The sequence below is a fragment of the Dermacentor andersoni genome, chromosome 1 (genome assembly GCF_023375885.2).
Source record: "Dermacentor andersoni chromosome 1, qqDerAnde1_hic_scaffold, whole genome shotgun sequence".
Classification (NCBI taxonomy): domain Eukaryota; kingdom Metazoa; phylum Arthropoda; class Arachnida; order Ixodida; family Ixodidae; genus Dermacentor; species Dermacentor andersoni.
The window spans coordinates 212,423,958-212,451,811 of record NC_092814.1 but is presented as its reverse complement, the minus strand read 5'-3'; the positions used below and the strand labels follow the sequence as shown (position 1 = coordinate 212,451,811).

Sequence of the window (27,854 nt, the reverse complement as noted above, 5' to 3'; positions counted from 1 at the left end):
ATGGTAATTACTACAGTTTGTTTTGACATAAAAAAGTGAAGCACTGAGATCAGTCTTGGAGAAAAAAGAAATATGCATCTTACATGTGTTGAAACATGGATAAGTGAAGATTCAGCACCGCTTCTGGGGACCATGGAAACCTACTGCTCATGGGTGCTCTCGGCAAGTGGCATTCATCGCTAGCGGCGGGCGTTGCATGAAGAGGGAGCACGTGAAATGAAGCTACGTCTGCACACCGCAGTGCTGCTCAGAGGCAGCAACCGCCACCGTGAAGTAGCTTGCATGTGAAGCCGGCTTTAGGTAGTATTGGTACAAATAGCTATGTAGGCAAATAGCACCTGTTTGATTCAGAGCCCTACCTACATGTAATGGCATCCCACATGGCAGGTTGTGTTTTGCATCATAGGTGCAAAATATTTGTGTGTGATAGGGCTCTTAAGTACTGTGAAAGTCATGAAAGTCAGACATACTTTTGAAGTAGTAAAAACCGTACCACACATTTCTTGCATGTAAAAAAGGATGACACTAGGTAAGTACGAAGGATGAGAAATATGATATACAAATTTTATACCAAAGTTGGTCTTGAAACACCTGACGTAGCATCGACACTAGTGCGATGTGAAAAAAAAGAAAAAGGCTGTTTGCTTCATCGTTTGAAGATATGACAACTCTTAAACTTAACTTCGCTTTCCACACATTGCGAAATAGAATCATTAAAATTTTTGGACAACATAATTAAGTCTTCTTGTCGCTTGTCAAAGACAACATTCTTAACTTTTGCTAAACTGTTCCTTACACATACATAGTCCCTATAAAAATTCATCTTATGCTTTACTATCTATGTACTAGTACAATTACTTCCCTCACACAGTAGAACATTGGGACCTCATAGCCAGGAACATCCCCTCGCTTCCTTTAATAGAGTTTTTAACTGTAGTTGCTAGCTGTTAGTCTTGACCTGTGTAATAGTTTTTATATGTGTTATGCATTGGAACCTTGTAACGAAATAGGACTTAACAAAGTAAATCCCCTTGAACTCCCCATAGAAATCCATCAACCTCATTTTAAAGGGGTATTGAAAAAAAGAAACAACTTGAAACAACTGGTAAATTACACTGCTATGAGCTTATAGGGATTATCTATAAAGTAACCATAGCACATACAGCTTAAAGCACATTTTAATCTAATACTGAAGTTCGTGAGAGCGACGACTTGGAAAGAGCTGCACCTATCGATGCAGTCATCAGCAAAGGTCCTATTTGTAAAAAATGTTACATCAGGAGTTTCGACGATTGATTTCGGTGATGTGCAACATCATTGGCTTGTGGTGCCATTTGGAAGACAGTTCAGCATTGTTTGCATTAGGTTTCTTGCAGTGACCGCACACAAAGTGTACATACGTGCACACATGAACCATACATCCAAACTTCTTACCGTTTACAGATTAACAAGTTGCTGGTGCCATGGCAACATAGGCAACAGTGGTGGTGACATCCTGTGACGATTTGCCTAACTACAGTGAAATCCCAAAAATTCAAACTCTCTTAATTCAACTTCATGGATAATTCTAACTGCTCTGTTGGTTCTGGCAAATTCCTATGTATTTAAATAGAGAAACTCTCGCGAATTTGAACTACGAAAACCATGCAATGGTACTCTTTCTCCCATACCCTGCTTTTCGGATTCAATGTGCTCTTAGCTATCATAATGTCACATTCTATAAAAATGACGAGAAAAGAGCCAGGGGAAGCTGAGGCAGAAAGAGTAAGCAGAGCAGCACACGCCTTCCGTTCCTATCAGGACTTTAAAGGAGCAGAAAGGAGCCCCCAGCTCGCACTTGATTACGTTACAGCCCGCCTCACCAATGCCTCTTCTGTCCTACTCCTAGCGCTTGCTCGATCACGTTATCTCGAACATTTGGCATGCAGGAGTACGGCGTGCATCAAGCCACCATCATTCTCTGCTCGCCTTCGCATGTTTTCCCTTAGACCCACAGAAAACGGCGCGCAAGGCACAATCTTATCGCACTTGGACTTCATAATAACCTAGGCTTCTTCCTGCACATGTCGTGCACTGATGGAGGAAAGATAGGACCTTTTCAATGTGAGCCCAGTGACAGTTCAGGTATTGGGTGCTGTACCACACAATTATCAGCCGCTATATTTAAAGCGAATTTCCTTAGTTCAAACTTCAGTTTATTTAAATAAATTTGTCCCCTTGGAGTTCGGATTGACAAGATTCTACTGTACAATGTATTCGAATAATTGGTAGTGTTATTGTCAAAAGCAATTACATAAATGTATGGTATGCCTATGATTATGGGAGATTCCACGAGATAAAATGTGCATGTCCACTTGATATTTTTGTTTTGTCTGGTTTTTTATATGTCATCTAGGAATATTCGAACTGCACAGAACTGAAAATTTTATTCCGGAAAAGTGTTCCCAGCAAGCCAAAAAAATGCGAAGGTGGCGGCGCGAGCGTCCTTATTGCTTACCACAATATTTAATACCTCGAAAAACATTTCTGCTCATTTTAATACGCTTCACGTTAAATTAGTTCCATGCATCTTTTTTATGCTGAAAAAAAATCTAAAAAAAGAGGTCCGAACATTGCCCCAAATCAGAAATTTTATAACTTTCACGAGTCTTGGCACATTTTCTATTTCACACCAGAAATATATCTTCCTACATGAAACACAAGAGAAGAAAATGTTGTTAAACATGCTTTAAAGGGACACTAAAGGTTACTATTAAGTCAACGTGGACTGTTGAAATACCATCACAGAAACCTCGAAACGCTTGTTTCGTGCCAAGGAGAGACTTATTTTAAGAGAAAATGCGTTCTGAAGCATCCGCGTACCTCTAGCGCAGTTCAAATCGCCCGCCCTCCGATCGAGGAGTACTGACATCATGGTCTCACAGTGACGTTGCGCCATCGGTGAGTAGAACGGCGTCTGCAGACGGCGCTACGGCTTTTCTGCGCAAAACGCAAACGCGCGGCCAGAAACAGAGCCAAGACAGAGCCGACAGCAGAGCGAAAGCGGGAGTATGGTGGCTCGCGGAAGGAGAAACGAATTACGTCCCACATTACGTCCCACGGCACGCGGAGAGTCCGTTTTCGTTAAACTATAGGCTGCGGCGAGCTCGCAGCGTGGTCGGCATGGTCTGTGAGAAGTGACGAGCCTTTTCGCACTCGCAATAGGGCATAAAAAAGTGCGAATCGACGCAAAACTCGGCCTAGAAACGTGCTTCGCCACAGCCAGGGCTCAATACGACCCAAGCTGGCACGACCCAGATGTCGTTTCCCGCACCACCACCAGGCGCCGCTACTATACCTCAAACTCCAGCGCAAGACGCCCATAAGCTGGTACTTCATTCTATGACGCAAACTTCGACGCTCGTCGCAATGGACCCTGACACCGACAGATTGGCTCGCGATGGTGGGCTAAACTTCAGCGATTTGAGCACCGACGAGCGCTACCTGCTGCTGAGGGCTCGCACTGCCGGCGTCGTTGCGTACTACGACGGCGGCCTCGACACCGGCTCTCCGGAGTGGGAAAGCAACGAGGGCTTCCCACGACATCACATGGACGTGGCATTCTCGCTGCTTGTTCCAAATGAAAGTTTCGCGAGCCAGCAGAACCCTCACAGCACGACGCGATAACGAAACTACTGAAACTCAAAAGCGTGCGCGGCGCAGAGTCGAGCGAAAACGAAACCTTTCGAACACCCATATTACTGAAGGGTAACGTCAAAATGTTATAAAAATCGAATAGACGTAGACAAGTAGCATTTTTTTCCGTCTTATAATCGAACGAAATGATATTTTTAATACGAGTAGTTGAGTATTAGTAACACAAATTATGAGGAGTGCTTTCGTCATCGGGCTAGTACCGGAATGTCGCTGGGGGGTCTCAAATCGTGTCATGCATTTACCTCAATTTCTCGGTTACTAAAGCTCTGTTCGCGATTATATTGACGCCTGAGACGTTCTAGAACATTGCTCTACCACTTTACCCTGAGTTTCTGGTAACCTTTAGTGTCCCTTTAAAAAAAAAGGTCATCTTCAAAAAAGAAAAAGAAAACTCCTGTCCCAATTTTTCTTAAAAAATGTTGGATGGAAGTCTGCTTATGTTGTGCAAAATGTGGGCATTATACTTTTCCTGATTTGCTTTATTTCACAAGATATAATGGGCCAAATTTGCCCATGATGAGTATGCTGGCTTCAGTACCTTTGCTGGTTGTCTATTGGTTTGCATTGTATGCAACTCTAGTTCTAATTTTTTTGCAGCTTCAGAACTTTGCTAGGGCAGCTTGTCTTCAACAAAAATATATTGTCAGAATTTATTTGTCTAGTGTGTGCAGTGGTGGGGGGCTGCTGCCCTCTAATGCGCTAATGCGTACCGAGTTTGCAGCCTACAAGCTCTGTGGACATGGCACTCACGTCTCCGTTATTCGCTTTTAAACAGTATGCAAGACACCGTGAGTGCATGTTGTGGCTGACTTTGCCAAAACCTGCCTGGTGCACACAGTAAATCACCTGTAAGCGGTGCCAAGACAGGCTAATCCGTAAGCAAAGGAGTGCCATTATGGAGTGCTACTTCACTGCCTACTCATGTGGAATGCATACTGGAACCTCCTTTGGCACCACCGCGTGTGACTCTCACTGCACCTTTTTAAAAACTTATCCGAGTCATTTCTTGAGCCATTCATTTAGTTTCCCATTATTAAATGTTTTCAGCGTCACTCACAGATAACATTTTCCTTTCTTACCTTGACCTTCACCTCTGCATTTCAGCTGTCCGAAAAAGTGCAGTGCAGCATGACTGAGCCAAAGGCCACCGAAGTTGCCCAATTTATGTTTTGTCAGCACCTTGCTGACGCACTTTCTCACGCCGAGAACAGCAAAGGTCACTTGTGGTGCCAGACAGCCTTTGTCCTATAATGAGCGTGGCCTACACGTTTTCACATTGAAAAGCTTTAGATGGCCTTGTTCATGAAAGGCTCACTCACGACAGCGGTGCAGAAAAAGCGACAGAAAGGGTGTGGTGCTGTTCAGTATAAATGTTTCTACTTGGTCTAGCTGTTCACTACACGCGATGCATGCGGCTCATAGCTCGATCCAAGTATTCTGGGCTGATTATTCACTCGTTCACAAGAAGAAGATTGCCAAGAAAAAAACTTTCATTGTGTAAATGTTTTGGATATTGCCTTCCTGCGGAAGCTACTGCCAGAGGCTGAGGATGTTCGCGACACCTGCGAGGTCTGCCAGCACTGCTTTACGCGTCTGAAGGAAATCTTGTCTTCATCTAGTGACACCCGTGATGAAGCAGACGAGACGAAGCGATTGATGACTTGAACAGATACCTCCACATTTTTTCTGATGTTTCACCATTGAAGCCACCATTTCTCTTCCACAAACTCAGCCCATGATCTTACGGAAAGGGAAAACTGGCAGAAATTGAAAGCGTCATGGCAACGCAGATACAGTCACCGACCGTTTATTCGGACCTCACGGGGACTGCGGAAATGTCCAAATAAACAGGTGTCTGAAAAAACAGACTAAGAAAAAAAAAAAAAAAAAAAAAGAGGAAATCCTTTATTTCCACGCACTTATTCGGGCTCGGCAGTAGGCTTGAAGAAATCGTGAATGCGCCGTTGCACGCTGTTTCGTTTACACACAATCAGATAAGACTGAATCTCGAAGAGGGTCGTACGGTCACTATTGGTGGTGAGGAGTTACGGAGTCGCTATCTGTCGGAAGCACCTCCCTTGCGTAGTATAAGGGATCACGCGGCGCACTCCTCATACGTTTCGCTTACGGCGCTCAATAACAACACCACGCAGCAGCCCTCCTGGACATTTATGTAGGTACTCTCAAAACGAGGGAAGTTTTCGACTGTCGATATAATAATCTTGGGCAAACTGAAAGCACAGAATCGTTTACAGACGCTATCTCTTTGCCGAATACGTACAGTGAACGCCACTGCGCGCGGTTGCCGCGATGGAATCTCCCGAACCAGCTTCTTGCGTGAAAGGTAACCAAACGCTGAGAGTAAACTATGTGAAATATGTTGTTATAGTGGGCTGTCTGTATAACCAAATGGGGCATAACAAAATGAAGCCTCAATCCAGCGATCACACGGGTTCGCAGCGACTGAAAGATAAATGCAGAGATATCTGTATGATGGAGCAGCCGAAACTATGGTATTATTAATCGAATAGTGGAACACTGAATAGTGCAACACACTTTTGACTAAATGAGATGAATTTGCATTTGGAGGCGTTAAGGGACATTTGCCAAGTTACGCACCATCTATAGGTTAGTTCAAGGTCATTTTGGAGAGTAAGATGATCATCGAAACATTTAATATTGCGGTAGATGACGCAGCCGTCAGCGAACAACCTAACTGAGGATGAAAGGTTAGCGAGCAAGTCGACATATTAAAAAGTAATGGACCTAGCACACTGCCTTGGGGGACACCGGACCTGACGTCGCAGAGGTTAGACGAAATGTTGTTGACCAGTGCAAATTGCTGACGCGAAGACAAGAAATTACGCAGCCAAGAGAGCGTTAATGAATCAATACAAAGGGAAGACAATTTGGAAATTAAACGGCAATGAGGTACAGTATCGAACGCCTTCGCGAAATCAAGAAAGAGGCAATCAGTTTGATTGTTAGAGTTCATGTTAAACTGAAGGTCAGTCGCTAATTCAAATAACTGAGTGTCACATGAGTAGCCTTTTCTGAAGCCATGCTAATAGAGAAAAACAGTTGTTTGATTCAAGGTGACTATAGATATGAGAAGCTATAATATGTTCAAGTAATTTGCTGCATATGCATGTCAGTGAGGTGAGTCAATAATTACAGGGCGAGTGCTTGTCACCGGACTTAAATAGGGGAACCAACCTTACCAATCTTCCAGTTCTTAGGCAGCTCACCTGATGATACAGACTGGTAAAAAGGAGACACAGAAAGCGACTCGAAATATCAGTAGTATTCTTCAGTATTTTAGAGTTGATGTGATCAATGCCAGATGAAGTAGAAACCTTAAGATTCGTGATGAGGATCACAATACCTTCAGCAGTGATGGTGATTCTAGCCATGAAAGGGAAGGGCTGTTTAGGAACCAATGGAACATTGGAACAATCGTCTTGTATAAAAACAGACAAAATATGCATTGAAAGCAACCACAGAATCTTCATCAGAAAGCGGAGATTGTTTTGAATCGTGCATCGTAATGAGATTACAGTCGCCGACAAATTTTTCGGACTCCAAAAATCCGGACATGCTCGATTATTCGGTCTGCTTCGTGGCACTGCCATTCTCCCCATAGACCCTAATGTATAACTGCCCAAAGTTCGGACACCTTGTGACCTCTCGTCTGATTTTTCGGAGACTCCTTGAGCCAACTCGATAGAGAGCACCATGCACCGACTGACCGGTGCATGGTTCGACTTGCTGAATGCCATTTTTGTTTTGAACGGAGCCTCCTTGCTGCCCCACGAAGTGGCGCTCCTGCAAATCCCCGCTCATCATCATTGTTTCTGCCTGGTTCGTAGCTACATCAGTTCCAGTCTCAGCTTAGTAAGCCACATAAAGGCAATCCAGCAGCCGATTTGTTTCTTTCTTCGTGCACGACGCTGCGAGTAGGCCACGTTTTTCGTTTGTGCGACTGGTGTCGGCGTGACGGCATGGTGATGTTTGCTTTGTGTGCTGTGCTGAAGTTGTGGTGATGCAACGCGGCATACGGAAACATTGCGTCAAGTGTCTAATGGCGTTGACAGTGCTCGCGCAGACTGCGCTGGGGAATGGCGGCGAGTGCAGGGATGCCTAGCATTTGTCGCCTTCCGATGTGCTCCCTACTGACGCCGAAAATGTTCTGCCGAGACCTGCGCAGTGGTTGCATTGCGATTCCGGACACCGTCTCATTTAACAGTTTCACAGGTGCTGGTACTGCTGTACTGACATGCATAGAACTCGACGACGGCGAGATCATTCGTCAGGTTTCCACTGAACCGCCGAACGATGACTAAGTCGGAAGATGACGCACTATGTGCTACGCTGCCGTCGCATGCGCAGCCTGTACAAGCAATGACTGTGCTTTCAGCCGCCTATAGTGACCGTACGACCCTCTCCGAGATTCAGGCTTATCTGATTGCGCGCGAACGGAACAGCGTGCAACGGCGCATTCACGATTTCTTCAAGCCTACTGCCGAGCCCGAATAAGCGCGTGGAAATAAAGGATTTCCTTTTTTTTTGCTTAATCTGCTTTTTCGGACATTTCCGCAGTCCCCGTGAGGTCCGAATAAACGGTCGGCAACTGTAGCAGACTTATTATAGGGAGACATTATTTGCCAGAATTTTTTCAGATTATTCCTAATAAGTGAGGGCAAGTCCCGCAAATAATATTTCTTCTTGGCTGCGCCTAATGCTTTACAGTAAATTTGTAAGCAATCCTTGCACTATTTCCTAGTTGCCTTTCCTTTTTTTACGTCAGTGATGGTGCAGCAAGCCATTTTAAAAATAGCTGTGCCACTCAAGTATACACCCGCAAGGCTACCGAGCATGGGAACAATGCCTGTGACGGTGTGGGTAGACTCCTTAAGCACCAAGCTCTCCTGCACAACCCGAGGTGTGGAAGCACCGCTTCCATTAAGTCGGCACATGAGAAGGTCTCCCAACTTGGCGGCAACCTCAAGAATGTGGCCCTGCTTCACGTGCCTGCTGCAGCCATCGAGGAGCATCGTTGGCAGGAGTCAGTGGAGTGGAGTCAGTGCTGCGTGTGCTGGGAATTCAGTCATGGCATGTGTGGATGTGTGCCCATGAGCACTGAAGCAGACATGCGCTGTCCGTTGTGAGAACTGCTGCTAGCCAGCTGACGGTGATTAAACCCTTTTAAATACTAACTGCAAAGGACACGAACTAAATTTGTTTGAGCATGACAAGTAGTGCCAAGCTTATTCTCTCTTGGGTCTGCTCTTGCCACAATGAAAAACCTAGGTAAACCTTCCTTCATTTGTGGCAACTGTTGCCTTTTCTTTTTTTTGAAAGAGTAAATGTTAACAAAACAAAATGAGTCATCGCGGCACTAAGCCAGCACGCTCAACAAAGCCGACACCAAAATGCAATCGTTCTACAAAATTTGAGCAAGAACGGTGCAGCGGTGAGCGCGAAATCTTTTTTCAACACGCGCAACCAAATATTCAGGACCCTGTGTGCGTGAGTGAGTGTGTGTGTGTGTGTGTGTCACACGCGCGTGCGTGAGTGAGTGCTGCGCGCGTGTGTATGTATATGCCATATTTTGTGAATAAAGCACTCATGTCGCACACGTTTTGCCCGACATAAGTAACGTTTTTCAAAAATTAGAACTGCCGTTCAATTTATTTTTTTAATCGAGTTTTTGGGAAGAACTTGTAACTATTTTTTCTTCGTCTCTTGTGTTTAATGTAGGAAGATAATATTTTGTATAAATGTTGCAAAGACATTCTATGTTTGACACTTTTTTCAAGTTTCTGTGTGAAATAGAAAATGTGCCAACATGCATCAAAGTTATAAAATCTTTGATTTGGGCCATGTTCGGAATTTTAACATTTTTTTCATTTGTGGACAGCATACAAAATGCATGGAACTAATTTACTGTGAAGTGTATTAAAATGAGAGGAGGTTTTTGACACAATGTTTTTAGTTTGCATTTAATTCAGCTGTGAAATTGGAAAATATTGTGGTAAGCAATGGGAGGACGCTCGCGCCGCCATCTTGAAATATATTTTTTGGCTTGCTGGGAACGCTTTTTAGGAATAAAAATTTGAGTTCCCTGCAATTTGGATATTCCTACATGACATAAAAAGATCAGACAAAACAAAGAAATCAAGTGAACATGCATATTTGATCTGTTGTGGAATCACCCTTATGCGATTACATACCAACCCCTTACGCCAGCAGTTAGAATATGCAACTTTCAGTATTAGTTTTGTGTTTTCTCTAATAAGGCACTGCATCACCAGATGTCACTACCACCATTGTGCCTGCCGTACACTGCTTTGGTTACCCAGCAAACCACAAATAGGGAGAAGTTTTCGGACACGTGTAAACTAATGCTGAGATCATGCTGCATAGTGCACTTCTGTCCAATCAAGCATTAAAATGGTGCAGCAATGCACAGGTTTGTCACCAGACTAGCAGACAAAACAGGAACACAGATGGCATGGTAGATTGTCTGCTAGTGTGAGTCATAGGTCTGCACACTCACGTGTCACCAAAATCGAAACGACTGGTCATGAGATACAAGCATATAACTAAACAATCGTCATATGCTGAAGTAAATCCGTTTCTTTAGCCTGATCACTGGGTCAATAGCTGCTCATCGAGCACAAAAAAACAGAGTTCAACGAATTTTGTGTCAGTACTTTTTTAACGAAGTAAAATTGCTCTACCAATGGATATAACGAACCATATTTGTCTCAAACCAAAAATATAGACCACTGCACACCGAGCATATCAAGTGCAATGAGTCTCATGAGCAAGTTCAGCAGCTTATGCAAAAGGCGCTGCACTAAATGGCATCTGGCATGCACAAGTGGCATCAGTGCACTGAGACTAACCATTTGAAGCTAATGTGCTCAGATCTCAGCTGGTGTTCTAGGGCACTTAAAATGTGGGCATCAAACCAGGCTCAAACTAATGTCTCAGCAACAAAAAACAGCTGCTCCTTGACAGGTCAAGTGTAATCGTGGTAGATAAAAATGCAACATTTAGAGGGCTTGATGGCTACTATGCTTTTTGTTTGGTGCAATGGCATATCATTGCACCAGAAATAAGCTAGATAACAATCATCACTAACCTTGGTGTTAACCTCCATGTCATAAGCTGCTTTCTTGAGTTCAAAGTCACGTTGAGCCTTGGCTATCTCAGTGTCATTGAGATAGCGTGACGCCATGCGCTCTTCCTCAGCCAGGGCTTCCTAAGAAACAAGGGTACTGGAGTTACTGTTTGCACTAACATGCTGCACATGCAGTAGCCATCTACTGCTAAACCACACAACAAAAATTAAATTATGGGGTTGTACGTGCCAAGACCACTTTCTGATTATGAGGCACGCCGTAGTGGAGGACTACGGAAATTTCGACCACCTGGGGTTCTTTAACGTGCACCTAAATCTAAGTACACGGGTGTTTTCGCATTTCGCCCCTATCGAAATGCGGCCGCCGCGGCCGGGATTCGATCCCGCGACCTCGTGCTCAGCAGCCTAACACCATAGCCACTGAGCAACCATGGCGGGTCAAACCACACAACAATCTACGTCACTTATAAGTCACATTAAAAATATAAATTTTTTCACTGTCATGATGCAAAAATAAGTTGCATATAACAACATAATTTTCATCCAATACAAAAATGATCAAATTCTCACTTCGGTGTAACTGGTTTTCAGAGGAAATTGGCAACAAATAAACAAATACCTCTAGGCAAATGATATTATGGATTGAAGTCTAAAATAACACCCTGCAGTGTGCCCGATTTGGTGTTCACTTTCATGCAGTCTAAATGGCTGCTGTCTGCTTTTGTGACATGACCAAAGGCAAGGTTCATTTTCACTCAGCTGAATCTGTCCTCTAAACCAAGAATAAATTGTGAAATTTAGTACTTTGACTAATGCATAATGCATCTTTCCATTCATTTGCTGTTTGAACGTTCAGTTTAAGGCTTAATTCTTAATACTTTTAAACTATGCAGCAGCTCCTATGTTGCAGCAATGTTTTTGCATTCTACCAGGATACCCCATACATAGGATTGAGATGCATGAAACATGGGCTCTGCATTAAATTTCTTGCTCTTCAGTCAGCATTGTGAGGCATCAAACTCAATGTGTCAGATACACACATACGATACATTCAGCATTACAAGGTTAATGCTCAGTTCAGGTACTGTGCAATCCATTTCATAGTAATAGCTTACAACAATATTGTTCATGACAGTCAGCTACTTCAGCAACATCAATTTTTGCAATAGATAGGCAGAAAGCAAATCTAACAAGAATTTAATTACAAAGCATTGGCTACAACAAATTTTCAGTTTCAATTTTTTTTTCTCTTGGTAAATGTGTTTCAGATAAGATAAAACTGAAATTCTGCTAAACAAGCCATGCTGATGTGGGCTATATTATTAGTGTAGGCTACCCTAACTAAGGGAGGGAAGCACAGCGGCAGAGCAGACGATGCATGAACTTATTTCCCAGTGCGTGTGTGCATGTTTGTACAACAGCCTACTACAGTAAAATATTGAGAGATGCCCAACCCCCGAAGGATAACCCACTCCTGACCAAGCTCCTGGTTTAAAGTTACTGATAATTACAAACCTAAAAGTTACCCACAACAGTGAAAGTTAGCCCACCTCATATTTTCACTCACTTTCTCTCGAATTTAGGTGGGCTATCTCAGGATTTTACGGTAAGTGAGAACCGGTGGCACTTTTTTGAAACACGGTACCTGCTGCTGCGTGGCACCACTGATCTAGTACAATCTGCGAGCAGAAGTTGCCAATTAAGCACACATTGCCAACTATCACTGATCATCTTCCCGTACTTGTAACTTCCACCGCAAAACTACCTCACTATAACACGTGCCATTTTACATCTAGCTTAAATCAGGACAACTTTAAGAATACAATTCATGATACTGACTGGACTTCCATTAGGAACTTGCGTGATCCTCAAAGAGCACTAGAGAATTTCTGCTCCTTGTTTCTTAAAGCTGTGTATGCAAATACTAAAACTGTCAAATGCAAGAAAATATTTAAATTTCCGCATAATCCTTGGTTAACAAAAGGTTTGTTAACTAGCATGCAAAAGGAAGATAATCTATACAGAAAAACTAAAAAAACAGCCATGTGATGTGTGTCTAAAACTTAGGTATAAAAATATAGTAATCTGTTGAATAACCTAAAAAAATGTAAGCGACTTTATTATGAAAAACAAGGAAAACACGGGGAAGGCAGAAGATGGAAATTCAAGACGAGCAAAACGATAACAAGGTGAAAGCAAGAGCCAACGTTTCGACAAGTGGACTTGTCTCCTTCAAGGCGACATATGACATATGTTGCATATATATAGCATATGTCGCACAAATCGTTAACAACGCTAATCACTAAGCTGAACAACGAATTGACCAAAGTTATCCAATGGTGTTCTTTAAACAACCTAATTTTGAACCCGCTTAAAACTCAGTTCCCGATTTTTAAAACATCTCAGTTCTCCCTTATCTACCGCAAGCATCCATAGACCATCGTTTAATCCCAGCGGCTGATTGTGCAACTTTTGCTTGGCATAAAATTAGATCCTACCTTGGAGTTTAATAATCATATTGCTTATGTTAAGCAAAAAACTACTTTTGGTATAAGAGCTTTCATTAAATCTTCTTAATTTTTTTCTGTTCACGCCTTATTGTCTTTATACTTTGCATTCGTACATAGGTGACATATGGCATTACTTCATGGAGAAATAAATAAAACTGACACTTTTCGTGCATACAGCACATTCAGAACCAGGCCATTCGCATTATTACGAACAGTTATTTTTACTCTAATGATGCTCTGCTCCTTCAAGCTAACTTCATTCTTCCTATATCTGGCTTGTTTAAATTTAATTTACTTATCGCTATGTAAATTACTTACCAGCTCGCATTCCGATTCATAGACTCTAGGTTGTTCACAAATACTAATAGCACTAGGTTTGCTCATAACCTCAACTTTCTATTACCTAAATGCAACACGAACTATGGCACAACCACTTCCTCCTTCTCGGCGATTAAATTGTGGAATGGCTTACCCCATGCCCTTACATCAACATTTTTGCATGCATTCAAATATGAACTTAAAATTTCATTTTGTATAACTAGTTGTCCTGATTAATTTACATTGTATATAAAGTGTGTACTTCATCTGTTAAATCGATTTATACAATTTAGATTGGTAATGTACGAATTTTTTTTTTAATTTTACATGTATGACTCCTTGTATAAAATCGAATGTATTCATTTTCACTACTTCGCTCACTTTTCATTTACTTATAGATTGCATAATTTTACACTGCTGTATTAATTAATCATTTTGTACCAATCTTGTTAACCAAGGGTCCCGCTGCAGTCTGAATTTGGGACCCTCACCTGTATACTACTAACAACCAACTACATATCTTCTATGAATAATAAACTGAAACTGAACTCAAACATACTTTGCTGGGACACCTGCTATATGCATTTGTGTGAGCGCCTCTTCAGGCCCATGCCATTTCTGGTTGTGCACGCAGTGAATGATTGCAGCACTTAGCCTGCAGAGTCAACACAGTGACTGCAGGCAACAGATTGGCACTGTGTTTTCGTTATTACAGTAAAACCTCATTAACCCTTTGAGGGTCGATTTTTTCCGCCATATGCGACCGCCCAGGTTAGATTCTTTTTATTTCAGATTCCGATTCTTCTTAGGGACTTATTTCAAAAAAAAATTAACCGGAATTTTTCTAGATTGACCGTAAAGTGAGAAAAAATCTTTTGCGTTGGTACATATGCACTCTTCATTCATGAATAACAATAAAGGAAATAAACTTATCAGAATTAAAAATGTTATGCATTGTTATGCACATAGTTCAAGGCTTTGAAAATCTGCACACGAGAATATTTCGCAAGCCTCAAATGTTCCTGCTCTTACACAATTGTGTATGTCCATAGCGTAACCGAATTGCGTAGGTGCGTGCACATAAGAAAATTGGTTGTGTGCCCATCAAAAAAAGCAACACGTGTGACAAACTTCTAATCTTCACCTTATCGCCAACCAGCTAGGGCAATTAGTTTTCGCCAGTCTTAAAAAAAAAGAAAAACGGAAATGCATGCACGGCGGCATTCTTCCTATGCGCACCCCTGTGAGCACTAAACGAGCGAGAAACAAGCAGTCGCCCTTTGAGCGATTAGGAACGAGATAGCCATCAGTTCCGTAAGCGCAAAAAGCCGAAACCGCCCACGAAACAAAATCCAAACGGCCGCCCGCCCGCGCGCACACCAGTGCGCGAGCGGTAGTATATAGATGCACGGGAGCAAACTAGCGCTAAAACAAACCATGCAACGAAAACCGAGAGAGGTAGGCGCGCGGGAAAAATTCCCCGTATCCCCACATAGTGGCAGCACATGACTGAAAAGAAAAAGTTAGGAAATTAGCGCGCTTTTTAAACGTACAGACGGCGCCGTAAATATACAGCATCGACAATTTTCGGACTTGTTCGCGGCACTGTATATTACGTCATTGACCGTCAAAGGGTTAATACGTACCTGCTTAGTAAGTAATACAGGTTTAAATATAGTCGTAATGAATCCCGCACCCTGCCACCATTGAACATAACGTATTGGCTTACCACTTAAGCTAGAGTCGCTTACCGCTGTTAGGAATGGCCTGCCGAGGTGGCAACATGCAAGTTTTCTCAGCCAGCAGCTGCAAGCGTTGCGAGCTTCCCTGAAGAGAACCATGGAAGCCTATCACAATTGCTGCGGTGACTCATTTCACAGGGACCTCGAGGTGCCGCTTCAACACCCCCTCGGCACCGTTGTGACTAAACGCAATCGGTGGACCAACTATTGTTACTGTACCCGCCACCGCCGACATGGTCTCTCTGCAGCAAAAGAGCTTCCCTAACAAAAGGGTGCTTTGCGGTACGTGGGCCCCAGGATTCGTCACAGTCTGCCGACACTCGTGGCGACTACAGGACGCAAGACAATGGACAACCGGCGACCACGCTGCGGGGGTCAGCTCGGGGAATAAGACACGCCTTTGAAGACCTATGCCCTGAGATCTGCGGGGCCCGTCTCACCTCGGAGGGGGCAGTGAAACCTGTGCGGAATGTGTGCGTGTAAACCCCCTCCCCCTTCCCTCAAAGGCAGGCCGGCTACGATGACTCGAATATTTCCCTCACCTAGGGATCTAGGCAACACTGAGTGTTTATAAGCGGCTGTTTGTCGGCTGCTAGGGGTGCTCGTGAGCTGCGTGCTTGTCATCGTGCTCGACCAGCAGTGTGCTGGCTGTGTTTGGAGCTTCATGCTCATATGCTGTATGTTTAGTCACGCTAGACTGTCGAATGTATCTCTTGTTCAAATGTTAATATGTAAATAAAACCTGTTTGCCTAGTTCCTCCCTACGACCTACAACCCTTACAAATGGTGGCAGCGGCGAGATCGTCCGAGAACTCTTACAACTGGATGCCAGCGGTGGGATCATCCTCGAACCCTTACACCGCATGCCAAACGGTTAGTGAGTAGTAATTTATTTTTCAGAGCGTACAAGTGTGGAATCGGCGAAATGCTTGTGCAGACTATAGCTAATGAAATTGCGGTGCACAGAGCTTCACCACCAATAGTGACGTCAAAACTTGGTGGCCGCGACTTGCTTCCTGCTCTGATAGGTTCTGGTGCTTCCACGTCGTCCCCAATGACGACGTGCAAGTCTATGATGGCCCTTCTGTGTCCGACGCGGCACATGCGTTGACCATCGTGACCACGTTCGCAAAGAAATGGGGCCTCAAAGAAACTGGCTCGTGGCCTTATTGAGTATGAAGATGCCATCTTTGTTGCAAGGTTTTCATGTCCTCAAGCGAACATCAGATTTTTTACTGCTAGCTTGCAAATAAAACTTATCTGAGTGTGTTTGAGTGAGAATTAAGACAGTTATTTTATGGTCGGTAAGTCTATAACTGCTCATCTGCCATTGTCGGTTAATTAGTTTGAGTTTACTTTCACCACAATCATATTACACTGCTTTGACAGAAGTATATCGCTTAGTGCATATCCAATCCACATACCCCGCCAACTATGTTTTAACGAGGTTTCACTGTAAAATCCGGCAATATGCTTCCAATTCCACTAATGTACTACATCAAATTCACTGTCGAGAATACAAGTGATACTTTACAGCGATAGGGCTGGCGACAATAGGCCATAGTGTATTCTGTAAGATTTGACCAAGTTGACTGTCCATTTCGCATAAAACTTGAGGAGCAACTTTCTCCTTTTGCCTGTGTCATGTTCACTACAGTAGTTCAGTTCCAGCCAATCAGCAGCAGCTGAAATTGACAGTCGACTAGGTGGACTTACAGAATATTCACACTCCCAGGTGCACCTGTCAACTTCTTTGCTGAGCCCGCCACTCTGCTTCGCATGCATATCTGATTAATAATTAAATTCTGGGGTTTTAGACACCAAAACCATGATCTGATTATGAGGCAGGCCATAAACGGAGGGCTCCATATTAATTTCGACCATATGGGGTTCTTCAATGTGAACCCAATGAACGGCACAAAGGAGTTTTTGCATTTCACTCCATTGAAATGCGACCACTGTGGCCTGCATTTGATCCCGTGCCCTCAGGCTTAGCAGCACAACACCAAAGCCACTACGCAATTACAACGGGTTCTGATGCTTATTCACATAGGCATCACTGTACCCATGCAGAAGCAGCAATCATTGGTACACCTGTCTCTGCACATTTCGAAAAGGCAGAAGATCTCTTGTGACACACTGCAGTGTCAGCCACACTGCAAGTTGATAGCATAGTAAGCTTTTACAGTGATTCCACAGGCTAATAACCTCCTGGAGGTCAAACCCATATTGTCGATGCAACAAGTGATATTGCAAAACTACATCAACCACAGCACAGGTGGGGCATGATTAACTGTTATCAAAATGTCGCCAGATTCCAGTGGAGTGCGAACAGTCTTCGCTCTAAGAGTGCGGATTTTAGAAGACTGGTGGCTCAGTTCTTTCCAGTGTTATGTATTACAGAGGCCGGTGTAGACAACACTTAGACTAGCTAACTACGTTGTTTATACATCCTTTCGATCTTCAGGACTGAGCAGAGCGATCTGTGTTCGAAGAGACCTGCCCTCAGCATTATTAAGTGCCACAGCATCAGACATCCCAGAATACATAGCATGTGAAGTTCGGTTTGGCAGAGTAAATATCACAATAGTCAGTGTTTATCTACAACCTTCTACAAATATTCCACTTTCCACATTGACAAGACTTTTAGAAATATATAGAATATCATTTAAAGTTAGTTAAATGGGGTTTAATGGCGCAAAAGCAGCTAAGGCTATGCTGCGCCAAACACGAGGTGTTTTAAAATCCAGTTTATGAAGGAGAAGGTTGTGTTAGTAATCTATATTTTATGTAAAAATCCAGTGTCCTCTAGAAATTTACGGACGTCACATAATGGGACTAGCGGATCATCACTTAAAATTAGAGCAGGGTGTAAAGGTATGTGTAGTTGATATAATTTGTGCAAAAGTGTTCGTCTGTGTGTTTCAGTCTGCGTACATGTGAGTAATATGTGCATAACTGTTAGTGGCTGTTGACATTTCTCGCATGTTGGTGTGTCTTCTTTCCTAAGTAAGTAGTTGTGTGTGAGGTGTGTGTGCCCAATGCGTAGTCTGCATAAACTACTTCGATAAACTGCTCCTGATGACAACATGACTTCCATTCGCCAACTATGGGTTTCGTGAGATGTAGCTTGTCGGCACAACGGTCCCATTCGCGTTGCCATTTTGCCGTTAAGGCTTTTCTAATTGCACGGATGCTATCATTATATGGGAGTGTCGTGTTTGTAGTGTCTTTGTGCGCTGCCATCAATGCACATCTATCAGCTGCTTCGTTACCCGGTATCCCAACATGGCTTGGGACCCAGCAGAAACGAATTGACCTCTCGTATTCGTTAAAAGCCACCAGGTTTAAAATGTCTCCAATAAGGGGTTCACACTCAGATTTCAGATGTAGAGCCTTCAGTGTGCTTAAAGAATCTTTGTATATGACTGCATTTTTGTGTTTATCAGCGATAATCTTTTTAACAACAACACATATAAAACAGAGGCGTGTTGTGGCAAGCGAATACTTTTCCCAATTTCCCGTTACGACCCCCACACCCACGTGTTCTTTCGTTTTAGAGCCATCAGTGTAATATTGCATGTTATTTTGATATTAGTCCTGAAGTGCACGGAATTCTTGTGTAATGTGTTCGGGTGGGGTGTCTTTCTTCTTTAAATGTGTTAATGTCCAGTCACACAACGGCTGAAAGTCGTGCCACGGGGGCAAACGCTTTGGCTTTCTGGCAACCTGGAGGACTTCGGCATGGAATGTCATAATTCCGAACATATTCCTCATATCGCAGGACAAGCGGTTTAATCATGTTCGGTTTATTTGTATAGTGTAGGCGTGAGTTGCATTGTGTCAGGATGTTGTAGCATATGTGTTGCGGTGATGACTGAATTCTTAGTACGTAGGAAAAAGTGAGTAATGCTCGGCGCTGCTGTAAGGAGGGTTCATTACACTCGACGTATAAACTTTGAATAGGTGAAGTTCTGTAGGCACCACTTGCCAGTCATATCATTTAAAGTGGATTGCACTGTATAGTATTCAGTTGGGGTAACCAGATTTACAGGTTGTGAATATTGTAAGTTGACAGCATTGTACAGACTTTTTACCCAAAAACTTGGTACAGTTGAACCCACTTATAACAATATTCAAGTATCACAAAAGTTCCACTGTTATAACCAATAACTGTTATAACCGGGTTGCATGAAAAAATCGAAATAAGGGGATGGCAGAGCTGATGTGAGAAAACTACATATAATGACGGGGATGCTAATTCCCCTTCCCATCCTCCGTCTATTTCCTTCATCTGGCTGCCGATTGTGTTCACTTGTTTAACTGCTTCCTGGGTGCTCCGATCGCACGTAACAAGCTGCGGCTGTCGGTGTTAAAGAATGGCACTGTTATAACTGCAAAGAGGTGTCACGGGTGGCAAGCGATATGCGAGCACCACTAAGGCAGCGCTTTGGTGGCCCCGAAAGGGCCTTTTAAAAATTGCGGGAAGGCTGCCGCGGCAGCCTGTCAGCATGAGAAATCCATAAGAAACAGTGAGGAGAGATCGCCACAAGCATCTTGCCACATACTTCTTACTGGCTTGCACGAGAAAGGCCTATGTTTGTCAGCCTTGCGTGCTATACGCAAAGCTTGCTGACATCCTTCTCCAAGGCATCCAAGTGCTCCACATAGTGCAGCGGAAGGTTCCTCGCAAAAATGAAGCCCCGGAGAGACTGAATCATCTGTCGAGCCTCCCATGAGGACAACATTGAGGCAGCCTGCCCAACCGTGTCATCGTCGCCGTCGCTATCTGATGTAAGCACATTCTCGACGGTCATCTCATCAATTAGAAGCACTTAGTTTCCAAATCTATAGCCACGCCCTTTCTTTTCACTGGCAACGTCGTGCATTGCCGATGCTCAGCAGGTGGATCAGCCATCTTCCGTTTTGGCAGCGAGTCAAGCGAGGATGAGAAACCGCATGGCCAGGAATGACTTCGATACAACCAACTATGACGAACGTGAGTGATTAAGCTGTTCGCAGAACTGCGCTGAATGAGGAGAGAAGTGGTTTTTAAGGGAAGGAGGAAAGGCTAGCACTATCTTCTGCAACCCTTGCGGGAGCATGGCTCAGCGGCAGCAGGGAGGCTGCGGGGGGAGTACAGGATGAATGAGGAGCCAGTGAGCAACATGCGAGCAATCTGCTTGGTGGCACAGTTGGTGTGGTCCATTCATATTTCGGAGGGTGGGGCGGCATAGAGCTATGGGCACAGCCCATTCATGTTCCGAGGGGTGGAAGGGCAAAGGAACAGAGCTGCGCGGAGATGGCTGGAAAATGAGCGCATGGCGGCTGTTGGAGCAGCGGCCCATCGTGCAGCAGCTCGAATTTCTCTTTTTTCTTTTCTTCAACGATTTCACATTTCACTACCTTTCGGCTCGGACACTCAGCAGCCAGGCTTCATCATTATAACTGATAATGCCACATCAGGACCTAGTAATATGTGGGTTATTTCACCATGGAAAACACACAAAAGATGACTGTGCAGCAGCTTCTCATTGTTACAACCGATATATTGTTAAAACCGGTATCGTTATAAGTGGGTTCGATTGTACATGTGAACTATTGCCTGTGGCGTGACAAGCAGTACTTATCTTTATATTGATGTGCACTGCAATTTTTAACCCAGCTGAAATTCACTGCATACATTTTAAAGCTCATGTCTTTGAAGTATGCTAATCCTACATTTCACATGCCTCTTGAAAAAGTAAACATAGCAGGGCCACTCTAAATACAAGCCATAGGAGATCACCTTGATCTGAGAGTCCCTCTGTGCTTCGGCTTCTCCAATGCGGGCGTCTCGCTTGACCTCTGCCGTTCTGGCCATACCCAGTGCCCTCAAATAGCCCTGAAAGAAAAAGGAGAGAGAGAAGAAAAAAAAGAAGCGACCAGTACAGAGCTATTAAGAGCGTACACTGTTAATAAATGCACGAGCGTTTTCCATGGTCACCATGTTGAACTATAGAGGAAATGTCAGCTTGGCAATATGTATCCTGTGTATGCTTTGTGCAAGTAGGTAGAGTAAGGCATCTTGAGCAGGAATGTTTCGGTATTTGCTTTTGTGAAACAGTGTAGGACTGCATGCCAACTGTGTACAAATGTGCATAAACATTGTGTTTATAAGCACACATGACCAGAAGAAATTGGGTAAACCACATGAGTAAAGCAGATTTTTGAGTAAAGGTTGCTCTTCCTGAATTTCGGCCCGAGTTTTTAGGGGCATGATTACTACACGAGTGAAAAGTTACCAAATGGGTATCTGCATTGAAAAACATATGTGCTTTCCACTGTGTGTGATGACCATTGACTTCTCTATCCTGATTACTGGTACATACCATATTTACTCTATTCTAGTACGCCCTCAATTGTAACGTGCACGTGTTTTCCGCGACCAAAAAAAGGAAAAAAAAATGCTCTCGATTGTAATGTGCACCCGTTTGCCATGACCTAAAGAAAGAAAAGTCCCTTACAGTACCGCACACATTCTTTCATACAGAAATACAACTTTCATTTGGAAAAAGAAAGATTTACGCCCAATGCACTAAACTTGTGATAAATAAAAAAAGTCGCAGTTTCACCCGAAAGGCGAAGCATCGATTACGATTGCAAATTAGTAGACAGCTATACGAAAAATAAGGATAGTAGTTTTATCGGCCGTTAACTTTTAAACATTCACTGACTAGCTAAATTAACAAGCATGGTGTCACGCGCACACAAGCAAACGTGAACACGTCTCGCTCAATGACCGAGGAAACTATCAAAACACTGGAGCGAGGAAGTGCAGCAGCAGGAGCGAGAGAATTAACCTTTGTGTGGCCTCCCCCGCTCCAACCTGAACTAAGCGACGAGAACACAGCATGGTGCGCCTAGATGTGCAGACTCTTGTCTCCGTTGCAGATCACTTTCAAAGATAGGGGCCACACCGTACGTAGCAACGACCAGTGCAGAACGCCTCTCCTGTTTGCGTCAGTCCCGCACGCAAGTTTTGGGAACTCCAAACGCCTGTGATGTGGCCAGATTTCCGTCCGTCTCAGCGCAAGTGATCGCTTTCCTTTTAATTGTGGCATCATGATGAACTTGGCATGTTTTTGCAGTCGGCACTTTCATGCTGATAGAGCAAATGCAGAAAACGGGAAGACGGACAGTGCACTAACCTAAGCCGAAGGAAGCATTGCCTAAGCACACGTACTGCAGCATATGGAGGAAGCTACGGCAGCTAGGCTTGAAGTGCGTACGAAGTGGCCATTTTGAAATGCCGATGGCGATATGGTAATGCAGATTTATTGTTGCAATCAATTCTAACGCGCACGCAATTTTTGGACCCGTTTTATCTGAAAAAAGTATGTGTTAGATTGGAGTAAATATGGTAAGCTTTTCACAGTTCACCCCAGAAACGCACAGTTCAAAGGTGAAGCCTGATGTCCCACACACTGATGTCCCATTGTGCCACGCTGTATGCGATGAAAAAACTTGTCACGTGAAATGTGAATTAACTGTTACAGTTCATACTAGCTGCATACATTTCAGGAGGCACAGGAGTGACGAAAGCTTACAGCACAAATTAATGTAACGAAATGCAGAAAATCTTGGGTAAATAGTGCATGTGTAATCAGGGTGGCATGCACCATCAGGCACTGCTGATGGAAAATTCCATGGGGTGTCATGCTGCATGAAGATATACACACAGTTTGAAAGTACAACAGAACAAGCCGCAGGCGCGCCAGGATGCAAATCTCATGTCAATGCTTTTCATTTGGCAAGTTTTCCACTAAGTATCCAGTGTAAAAGCAACAAGACTGAACAGGATCCTCATCTGCTGTGCGATGTGCTTTTATGCACGATAGAATGTGTAAGGACTACTGGACGAGGTCGTACAAAGAAACAGATACACAGAGACAGCACTGTCTCTGTATCCGTTTCTATGTCCTCGTTCAGTCGCGCTTACACATTCTATCATGGATTCAAACCAACTAGCCCACCAACGTGTTTTAATTAAGTGCTTTTATGTACCACACAGATACTATGTAGAGATAGTGTGATAGTGCAACATTCACCACAGGCTGCAGCTGACAAGGTGCACACTTAGGAAGGGGGCAGTCGCCCATTAATGAATGCTTTCCTGAATACATCATAAATATTTAAAATCAAATTATAGGTGTGGGCGTGGTCTTCACACAATATATGGTACGTTAATATCCCATAGCTTATTTTACAAGCAGTATGCTTAAGAACTATTTCCTTGATTGCACAGGATAGCAAGAACCAAAGTTATCCAGAGGAAAGATAGCACAAACTGCATCATGAGAATGTATCATGAGCATTTCATGCACGTAAATCACAATGGGATCAATCCAAGCCTAAGCCTTCCATCCAATTGGCCAACCTTGTCCGCAAACACAGCACTGATCTTATTTTATCAGTGTACTTAACACATTGTCTGACACCACTAAATAGCGACAGTGGTCGAGCACATTATCAGCTGGCTGCACTAAGTTCACTTCATGAAGTCAATGCCAGTGGCTCAAAGCAAACCTGAAGCTGTGGAGCACCCAATGCATGTCCAGAACACTATACTTGCAGACAACTTTCTGTGACTATAAAGGGAAAGCTACGGAGGCAAAGCGCGCAGAAGCGAGAGCACTTCTGAAAAAGAGTCCAGTGTTTTCATCCACATTAGTCTAGGCTGGGGAAGAGAAAACATAAACACCTTATTAGCAACAGTTAAATAAGACAAAACACACCACTGAATGTAAAAGTTTACTTATTTTACGGCTTTACCTTTCAGCGTCTAGGCAAACACTAAACTGTCACATGTAGAAGCTTCACCGTCTGTTCCGAGCAACCAAAAGCACTGTCGAATGCTGGCAGACTACTTGGTGCGGTAACGTATGTGCAAAAGCTCCGCCCGCATAGCTTTCCCTTCATAGACATAGAAAGCTGTCCGCGAGTATAGCACATTCCCGACAGCTTATTTAAACAAATGTTCTCACAAATCATTGTTAAGCAAAGTAACAGTGTTTCTAGCTCTGCAATTGTCACACACGTGGCCAAACTAAATAAATGTTGCATACCTCGTCATCGCTGATGTCCTTGATGGTGTAGGATACCACCGTGATGCCCATGTTGACGAGGTCGGATGAGGCCACCTCAAACACCTGCTTGGAGAACTTTTTGCGGTCTTTGTAGATCTCCTGAGGTTAAGAATGACAAGCTTGTACAAGCTCACTCACAACTGTAAAGCATCTGATTGCTAGTTGAATAGCTACAATAGCCGAGGAGATGATTTGCCTGCTGACATTGCAAGTTACCCACTACTTATCAATGTCCAGAGACTACACTTAACACAGTTGGAACAGGTGTATTTCTATACTTTAGTTCAAACTGTCAGAATTTACTGTGTTAGGCTAGGTTAGGAGTACTCTTTAACGTGTATGTGATACATAATCATGAGGGAGGCAACCAATACTTCCAATGAATTTCCACAGTGTGGCCAGGCAATGCAAACAGTCCAGATATTTTATTCAATAGGTGTCATAGTGCACAGCAGTGGATTCATTGGCAAGAATAGGTGCCAGTGCAGTTCAAATACAACAAGCCAGTTTTCTCTACAAGCAAAATACTCCCACGCTAGCTTCTATAGAAAACTCCCAACATTCACTCGGCTCCATGCACAGCCAGATGGCTGTGCATGAAGCCGAGACAGCCGACAGCTACAGCTTAAGCAGCTTACTGCTACTTGCTCCACTAGCGAACTAATGATTCATCTTTTGAAGGTTCTCTAAAAGAACCTTCGTGCTTGTGGAGTACTAACATGAAAATCGTTTAGCCGTTTCTGATTCAAAAAAGCTACTGACCCAGTAGCCATGGTATAGGACCACCAGTCCACGGCAATCACATGTGTTACTACAGCACAAACCACACGCAACACTGCGAGTCCCTGTGGTAAATACAGCTTGCGATCATGAGGCATGACTGATCACTTATGTGTATGACATAGAATGCAGCACTTAAACAGGAGTACTAGTGGCCTCAGGTAATAATGCCTGACAAAGCCAGGCAAGTCAAATGAGGTAAACAATTTTTCAGGTGGCTTAAATGCAGTGAGCCATTCTGAAACCAATTTTTCCATTTTGCCTCACTCCATGTCTTTTTGCATTTCATACTGGATAAGGATTGATATAGAAGGAGTCCCTGTGAAAGCTCTTGCCAGCCTTCCAACAAGACATTACCATGCAGCATTATTTATGTAAATGCACCTCTTTTACATTTCAAGCACATTCAAAGTGCCTTTATAGTTATCCATTAATACAGCGCCAAAGAGCACGTCATGCACACAAAATAGACTTACAATAGTCTATTTCCGCAGTTAAGTTTTATAAGCATTAAACAGACTACTTTATTATAATGCATCCAATAAGAGTCTCGCACTTTTATTGGGGAATCTTACCAGAATGTAATGACTATCCACGATAAACATTTGTGGTTTACGTTCAATGTTGAAAAGATAAGCCAAATAGGGCTAGGTGTCAGTTGAAATTTTAGGCATGTTTAGTCGCCAACCTTTAGTCAACGCAGCATTGGTTACTCTGATATATAAAAATGAAGCAAAAACAGCAAATCTACAGATTTCATTTTATAAGGCGTAGAAGGTCTTGAACAGCTTACTCAATTTTTCTTGCTAGCATTTCAAGATCGCATATTCCATCTTATAGTCAGCTATTGCTAAAGGGGCCCGGAACAACTTTTTGTCGAAGTTGAGAAATGCACCTGAAGTTAAAATAGACTATTTCAGAGATACTTTGCCACAGAAAGCAATTCAATGCATTCAGCAAAAGCGGAGTAATTGGCAATCAAAAATGCTGTTTCGTGGTGCATCTGGTCATTCAATGCTTTGCAGTGCAAAGGCAACGGCGGAGTGGTGTGTGCCCACAATGCCCTACCTACTCAACATCACAGTGGCACACAGTTTAAATTTGATTTTGGAGGTTCACGGAGACGCCACTACTTCCGATTTTAGCACCTACTGTTAGCGGAATCGGAAGCCAAGGCTGGCAACTTAGGGGAGGGAGATGGCGGCCGTGAAGGAAGGCAGTCGTCATGCTGTTGTGAACTCTTATTTATCTATTAAAGAGCGTCCTTTAAAAACCTGTGTGTCTGCGAAGAAATTCCGAACACTACGATGTGCCAAACTCAGGGGCTATTCCTCAACTTCTAGTGGAGTTCACAATGTGTCATCCCTTTGCTATGCTACAGTGTATAGATAGCTATTCATGGCTTTCTAACACTGAGTGGCAAGTAGCACATTTCCTTTCACGCTTATCTCTATGGCAAGCACATTTCGAGGGTAAAAGAAAACAGTCTTTATGTTTACTGGTAACAAGCTTCGACCATTATGGTGACACCTCGAAGGTGTGCAACTCGGGCAGCATATGACCTGTTTCAGCCGTACAGTAATCCCTCGTTCTAACAAAATCACTTGACACGAAATATCACTTTGTTCGAAATTTCTTCTGATCCTAACCCAAACGCATGCATTTTAGGCCGCATTACTCGAAGCACCCAGCATCTGAGCGTTGAAGCGCCCGACATCAATGGTGGCGAAGGCATCGCCACCTCCAAGTGGCAGCGACTCTTTTGTGCATGCAATGTCAAATTAATACCGCCGATGAATTAGTCTCCTGCAGGCACTGAACACACCACAAAGGTATCAAACCCATGACCAATGACCACCTACTAACAGGTACCAAGCGAGTGCTCCCAGCTGTTTACTGCGGAGTGAACAGAAGCTGTCAAATTCCATGGTGCAGCACACCCGAACCGTTAATCTCAGTCGCAATCACATCGCTGGTGTCCCCTGTGATAGAATCCACACGAAAATAAAGTTTTCCCGACGCTTTGCGATGCCAGAAAACAGCAGTCTCTTGGATGCCAAAAAGTGGCCAAAGGACCACAGGCAGACTTTCTCTGTAGAATTTCATGGGGTTCGCTCAATGAGCAGTTTTACTGCTCTAAAGAGCGCTTCTGGCACTGAAGCGTGCTGAAAAGCACTAAAGAGGTGTTCCTCCGATTGTAAGTGCCATGTTCGACGCGAGGAGCTATGTTAAATCGGGAAGACGACTTTGGGGAAGCCGGTCTATAAATTTGGTCGTCGCTCAGTATAATCAACCTGCATCACAATAAAAATGCGCCCCTAGCTTCGTTGTACTTCCGATGGTGCAAAAATGGACCGATAACTTGCCGAAAACACGAAAAATCCGAGCATCACCAGTGGTGAGTCAAGCTGTCAGCATGGCGGGCAAACGCAAGCTGGTGTTTCCCGGGCAATTTTCTCGAGCCGGTCAGGCTCGATTCGCACCATCTGACTTTAGACACAGTCTAAATGCGTGGTAGGTCATTGAATTT

General features: G+C 43.6%; 1 protein-coding gene across 1 annotated transcript in view; it reads right to left on the bottom strand.

Moving 5' to 3' along the window:
- Flo1 (flotillin-1) overlaps window positions 1–27,854 on the bottom strand; it is a 91,327-nt gene that overhangs the window by 47,139 nt on the left and 16,334 nt on the right. Inside the window, exons 5-7 of the mRNA XM_050194884.3 lie at window positions 24,524–24,643; window positions 21,205–21,300; window positions 10,847–10,966 (exon numbers count right to left, since the gene is read on the bottom strand). Coding sequence (XP_050050841.1) covers window positions 10,847–10,966; window positions 21,205–21,300; window positions 24,524–24,643 — 336 coding nt within the window. The remainder of the gene's footprint in view (window positions 1–10,846; window positions 10,967–21,204; window positions 21,301–24,523; window positions 24,644–27,854) is intronic.